General features: G+C 40.1%; 1 gene segment (V, D, J or C); it reads left to right on the top strand.

The window, feature by feature from the left end:
- Positions 1-5,257: 5,257 nt before the first annotated feature.
- On the top strand, positions 5,258-5,925 carry LOC128099679 (immunoglobulin kappa variable 4-1-like). The segment is given in 2 exon segments: positions 5,258-5,327; positions 5,516-5,925. Coding segments are annotated over 2 exon segments (459 nt in total).
- The last annotated feature ends 682 nt before the right edge of the window (positions 5,926-6,607 follow it).

Here is a 6,607-nt window from a genome sequence, read left to right as displayed (position 1 = left end):
AGGCTGTTCTGTGATTTCTTCTGTCAAGGGATTTAATTCAAATCTTTCACTTCAGCCTCAGGCAGAATCTTCAGACAAAGGCAAAAAAGCAGCCCCATTCTTCATCAAAATGTCACAAGGGCAATCTCTTAGGTAACATACTAAACTTCTTCTGTGAAACCCCTGGAGCCATCCCCCCACCATTGAAATCACACCTAGCACCACTGTCTTCCATGTTCTTACTAGATGACCCCTTAGGCAGCACTTAAACTGTTCAACTACTTTTCTAAGACACAGTTCCAAGGTCCTTCAAACAAAAGCATATCCCAGTCCCTGGTACCCACTTCTGTCTTAGTTAGGGTTTCTATTGCTACACTATGACCACAGCAACTCCTATAAAGTAAAAACATTTCATTGGGGTGGCTTAAATTTCCAGAGGTTCAGTCCATTATTGTCATGGCAGGAAGCATGCAGACAGACATTGTGCTGGACTGAGTCCTTACATCTTGATCCTAAAGAAACAGGAAGCAGTCTGAGAACCTGGACATGGCTGGAGCATATATCAAACCTCAGGGCCTACCCCCTCGGTGACATACTTCCTCTACCAAGGCCACACCTTCTCCAATAGGACTACATCTCCTAATAATGCCACTCCTTTTGGGCCGTGCATTTTCTTTCAAACCACAACACATGTAGTCTAGAAGTCATCAAGGATGTAGAAAATTTTTATACTACTTCTAATCAGCCTCGCCTAGGAGAAGTTGGTTGAACTGTATTTCTAAACATAGCAATATAAGTATTGTTTTCAAAATCCCAATGAGTCTTTCTTGAAACAGTGACATATAGTATGTGCATTTGGTCACATTTACACATTAAACAATATTGACATATAACATCATTAAGCTATAAATAAATACATCTGAAAAATTCTCCAATATTTGGTCACTCCCTATCTGTTTTCAAATAACTCACAGACCAATATAATAAGATAACATTTGAATCTGATTGAAAATATAAGTATGTGGGATGAAAACTAGTGGGTTACACTAAATCAGCACTCAAATGGGAAATTGAGCAGTGAGTCTTCACAAAATAAAGAATGGTTCATAGTCCTAATTTCATGTTCTATGTCAGGCAACCAAAAAAGGAAATAAGTATTAAATAGCGAAATGTAGCAAAACAGCAATTAAACAGACCTTTCTGCCTGTAAAGGACAGTCAGGAAATGATGACTGTAGCCACAGCATAGACAGTGCTGAAGACATTGTCACACCCTTTTAACGACATAAGATTCAGGTATTCAAAGGAAACAATGAATTAAGTGATGAGATAGAGTGAAAGATGGGAGAAATTTTAGGTTCTCAAGTTTGAGTAGACTCGTAGATTGCTTTATTTGTAGTAGAGCAGGAACATTTTAAATATCAGTGATTGTGTCATGAAATCTCTAATGTGTATGTATCACATTCATCTCTTCTCAGTTGCATGTGACTATGGTGATATTATGATGACTTAGTCTCCAAACTCTATGGCTGTGTCAGCAGGAGAGAGAGTTTCCATCAACTGTAGTCCAGTCAGAATCTGTTTTGAAGGTCTACCCAGAAGAACCACTTGACCTGGTACCAGCAATAAACCAGGGCAGTCTTCCAAACTGCTGGTCTCTTAGGCGTCTTGAGTTCCTGATAAGTTAACTGGCAGTGGATCTAGGATAGATTTCACTCTCACCATCATTGCTGTCTATTCTGAAGCCCTGAATGTTATTACTGTCAGCAGCATTACAGCTCTCCTCCAACACAAACCTCATCTGAGAGTCTCACCGGCTGCCTGCATCACACACACACACACACACACACACACACACACACACACACACACACACACACACACACAGGGACACGGACACTTCCTTCATCTGCCTTACAGTCAGTGAACCTGGCACATTGATGAACAAACTTGTGAGATCCACCAGAAAATTAATAAGCACAATGTCTCCTAGACCGCTGGAGCACAGTGTATTTAAGTTCTCACTTTAAGTGGCTATTTCTTCTGTAACAATTTACCGCAGACTATGGCTTGAACTAAGGAAATTCATCATTTTGTAGTACTGCAACCCAGAAGTCTAACACAAGACTCAATGGCCTGAAGGTAAGATGCTGGCAGCCCGCTATCTCAGGTGAAGGCTTTAATATTAATTATGTAATTTTTATGTGCATGGGTCTTCTGCCTGTATGTAGTCTTGCACCGTGTGCATACAGTGCCCACAGAAGCCTGAAGAGGGCATTGAGTCCCTGGAACTGGAGTTACAAATAGTAGTAAACTGCTATATGGGTGCTAGGAATTGATCCTAGGTACTCAGGAAGAGCAGCCAGTGCTCTTAGCTGCTGAGACATCACTCCAGTCCCTACATTTCCATATGGAGGCTCGGGAAGACACTACACCTTCTTTTGTTTTCCATCTCTTAGTGGGGTCCCTACTCTCACATTGTGACTAGTACCTCCACTCTTTCTGTTTTTTTAGTTTGATCAAAAATTTTGCTGTAATATATTAATTGTCTTAAAAGTATTTCGATTCCTTTAAAATATAACATACATTTTGAAAAATATTTGCCCTCTTCTTACCCTTCTCCCCTTTCTACATCCTACTTGGTGCATTCTTTCTCTAGTTTTGCTCTGCTTTGCTCCCCCCTACTTTCTAATTAAGACTCATATACATATGAGAATTTAGATTTCTATAATATCTAGGGTCTATAAATTATACTTAAGGTGTGACCCCCCCCACACATACATACTCAACAGCATTTCTTCTTTCCTCACTTCTTTTATGGGCCCCATTCGCCTCTGATGTCTATCCATCCTCTTTTGAATTGTGAAGACTGAGAAATTTCACTTGTCTATGTTTTGTTCTTTTAATTGAAGGTGGCAGATGTGACATCCAAATGACACAAACTCTATCCTCCCTGTCTACATCTCTGGGAGACAGAGTCACCATCACTTGGAAGTCCATCTGGTTCTGCAGGCATCAGGAAGTGAATGTGTCAACACTGGCCAGGCTTGAGCTACTGGGTGTGAGCAGCCAGCCACCAGAAATTTCTTTCCTCTATGAAATCTCAGACATAAATGGCATCCCTCTTCTATGAATCCTCAGACTGAATGGGCAAGATCCTGTCTCTACCCACCTTATATTCCTGCCTCTCTCTGTCTTGTATTCCTCTCTCTACCTCCTCAGTTCTGAGTTCTGGGATTAAAGGTCTGTGCCACCACCACCTCACTCTGTTTCTCTTTTAGACTGGTTCAATCCTGTGTAGCCCAGCATGGTGTTGATCTCCTGATCTTCCTACTTCCTCCTCCCAAGTGTTGGGATTAAAGGTGTGTATCACCACTGCCTGACCTCTATGGTTAACTTGTGGCCAGCTCTGCTCTTTGATCTCCAGGCAAGTTTTAATTGTCAGAACAGAAACAAAACATCATACAACACTCAGAAGTTGTTTTTTTTTTTAAGAGTCTGAATGCCTCATGAAAATCAGACACTGTGGCTTATCCTTACTCTGAGTGTCCAGCAGCCATGGGAACAACTAAGCTCACACAAAACACATAAACACACCTACAGAGTACAGACAGCTATATATTCCAAACCTGGTTTGAGAAATCAATGAGGCAGTACATGTAATACAGAAAAGTGAATGGAACAGAGCCTTGAAGCTTTTAGTTCTTCATGTGAGAGGTTCCTAGAAGAGGCCACTCCATTTTAACAAAAAGGGAGAAATTGAACAAACTGTAAAATCATCAACTCTGTTTAGACCCATAGGAGAGAGGAGGTCACAGATCAAAAGCCACTCCCCAAGATTACAGACACAGGCTGTTACAGAGAATCACAAGATAACGAGACATAATTCTCCTTTGGAAGCAGGGAAGAGAAGAAAAACCTGAAGTGTTTTAATGAATTGCTGGAGGCTAGGTGTGGGCAAGTCTAGGAGAGATTGTCTCCATGCATAGATTAGACTGGCCTAGAACTTGCTATGTACCCGAGGCTGGCCTCAAATTCATGATGTTCCTGCTCCTGTCTGCCCAGTTCTGGGATTATAGATGTGAATCTTGACTCCTTGCCATGATATTTTATTTATTTATTTATTTATTTATTTATTTATTTATTTATTATCTATGTATTTACTCTTCTGGTTTTTTTGTACTTTATACATAGTACTGTCTTTACAATTGTCTTCTTACATATAATTTTCAGTGTCCACTAAACTGAAATCCAAGCAGGTTCTGTGATTTCTGTTATTATTACTGATTTTCATTCATTCTCAAACATTTTTTTCCTTTGGATGGCAATGATCTCTGATGGTGAGGGCTATTGGTGTCTGTAGAATTGTTACTTGATATAAGATGACTGTGCCCTCTCTGGGAACGTTTTTTTCCCCTATTCACTGTGTCAGCAAGACCATCTTAACCCAGTTCCAATGCTGTTAATGTCTAGATTACTCTAGAATATGCATTTCTGGAATAAACAGTGTTGGTCTACAGCCATGACTTCTTGAAGAAATCTTGTTTCTTTCGTTTCCCTTTCATTCCCTCCAATTTAGAGCCATCTTTGTTTCCTGAAGTTGTAGGGAGGATACGTGCTAGTTTCTGTGGGGTTTACCTTTGCTTTGAGATTAAAGTTCCTCTGATTTCAGGTTTAAATTAATGTACTCAGGATTTCTACAAAGCCATCAGGGGCTTCTCTTTGCATCTCTGTTCAATTTTTGGCCCGGAAACTGGAGCCCAAATAACTGAGGCACTGTTCATTGTCTTTACTATAAGAATTGCTTTGGAGATGGGGGATAATGAAAATAATTAGTATTAATTCTCTCGATTTTGGTTTTCCTCTTTTCTTCATTCCATCCTTCCTTTCATTAATTGCACATTTTCTTAATGTATGTTTCCTAATTTGTTGTTGTAATTTTTTGAACATATCATTTCCCTAGGACAGTCAATCTGAGATAGCGCTCCTAATGTTTCTGCACAAGTCACATGATTTAAATATGTCTTGGATTTTTACCAAAGCATCTATTAGTGATCCTAGTAGATTTCTGTTAGAGAGCTGTAAGCCAATATCTTTTAGTGATTTCTCATGCTCTTTGTGATAGTATATTCGCATGTTGATTGACACCAGCTGCTCTCACACACACTGCCCAGGCATCTGCTTTTGTATTTGCTGACTGCTTTGCATGGGCTCCTCCAGCCTAGACCAGCTGCTCAGAATTTATAAACCAGGCCTTTTCAGTGAGAACAGAGCTGCATCAGACAAGCAGAGGAAGCAGGATGGAGTCACTGACCCAGGTCCTCATGTCCCTGCTGCTCTGGGTGTCTGGTGAGAAATTTTAAAGTATTATACCTTTTTAGAGTCACTTTTGTATATAAAAATTTACAATGTGTGTAAATTTGCAATAATACTCTGACAATATAGCATTACGAGGACATTAAATGAACAATTTAATTTGTATTGAATTCTGTAGTTTTTTTTTTATTATGCATGATCTTTGATATTCTTTATTGTAGGTACTTGTGCAGATATTGTGATGACCCAGTCTCCATCCTCCCTGGCTGTGTCAGTAGGAGAGAAGGTCACCATCAGCTGCAAGTCCAGTCAGAGTCTCACTTCAGGCTCCTATAACTACTTGGCCTGGTACCAGCAGAAACCAGGGCAATCTCCTAAACTGCTGATCTACAGGGGAAACACTCCGTACACTGGGGTCCCTGATCGCTTCACAGGCAGTGGGTCTGGGACCGATTTCACTCTCACCATCAGCAGTGTCCAGGCTGAAGACATCTCAGATTACTACTGTCAGCAGTATTATAGTACTCCTCCCACAGTGCTTCAGCCTCCAACAAAAACCTCCTCTGAGAGTCTCACCAGCTGCCTGCACCACACACAGCCCTGGACCTGTGCACTTCCCCCTTCTGCCTGAGAGCCAGTGTCCCTGAAACACTGATGAACAAGTTTGCAGAGCCCAGCAAAATATAACGGGTTTAATGTCTCTTATGTCTTTTGGTATCAAAAACCTTTATATGACAGTGCAAAGGAGAACTCAGTATTATCTTTTTATTCCTTCTGTAACACATTAGCACAAACTCTGTTGCTTGACTATGAGGGAATTATCTTTTATAGTTCTGGAATTTGGTGTCCATCATAAGAGTCTATGGGCTGAAGTGATGATGATGGCAAACTGCATTTCTGTTGGAGGCTGTGGAAAGAGTGTTTCCTGCTCTTTCTAGATTCTGGAGTGCTTTCTTACTTCCTTACTGATGCCTATTTCCTCCATTTTTTCTTTTCCTTTCCATAAATTCCTTTAATCTTTATTATATTTTATTTTATATATATATATATATATATATATATATGTGAGTGTGCATGTTTCTAGGTGTACACATGACATGGCATATTTCTAGAGGTCAGGGGATTCTTGGACTTGATTGTCTCTTCATCATTTGGGTTCTGAGGATCAAGCTCAGATTTGACATCAGGCTTGGTGTCAAGTGCCTTTGCCATCTGATCCGTCTTGCTGCTTCTTAAAATCTTTTATTGATGTAAAGTTATTCTACACAATTTTCTTGAAAGCTATGTTTTTCTAGTATATCAGGTACTTTCAC

This window comes from Peromyscus californicus, unplaced genomic scaffold (genome assembly GCF_007827085.1).
Source record: "Peromyscus californicus insignis strain IS unplaced genomic scaffold, ASM782708v3 Scaffold_6__1_contigs__length_162567912, whole genome shotgun sequence".
Taxonomy (NCBI): domain Eukaryota; kingdom Metazoa; phylum Chordata; class Mammalia; order Rodentia; family Cricetidae; genus Peromyscus; species Peromyscus californicus.
This window is presented reverse-complemented; position numbering and strand designations above follow the sequence as displayed.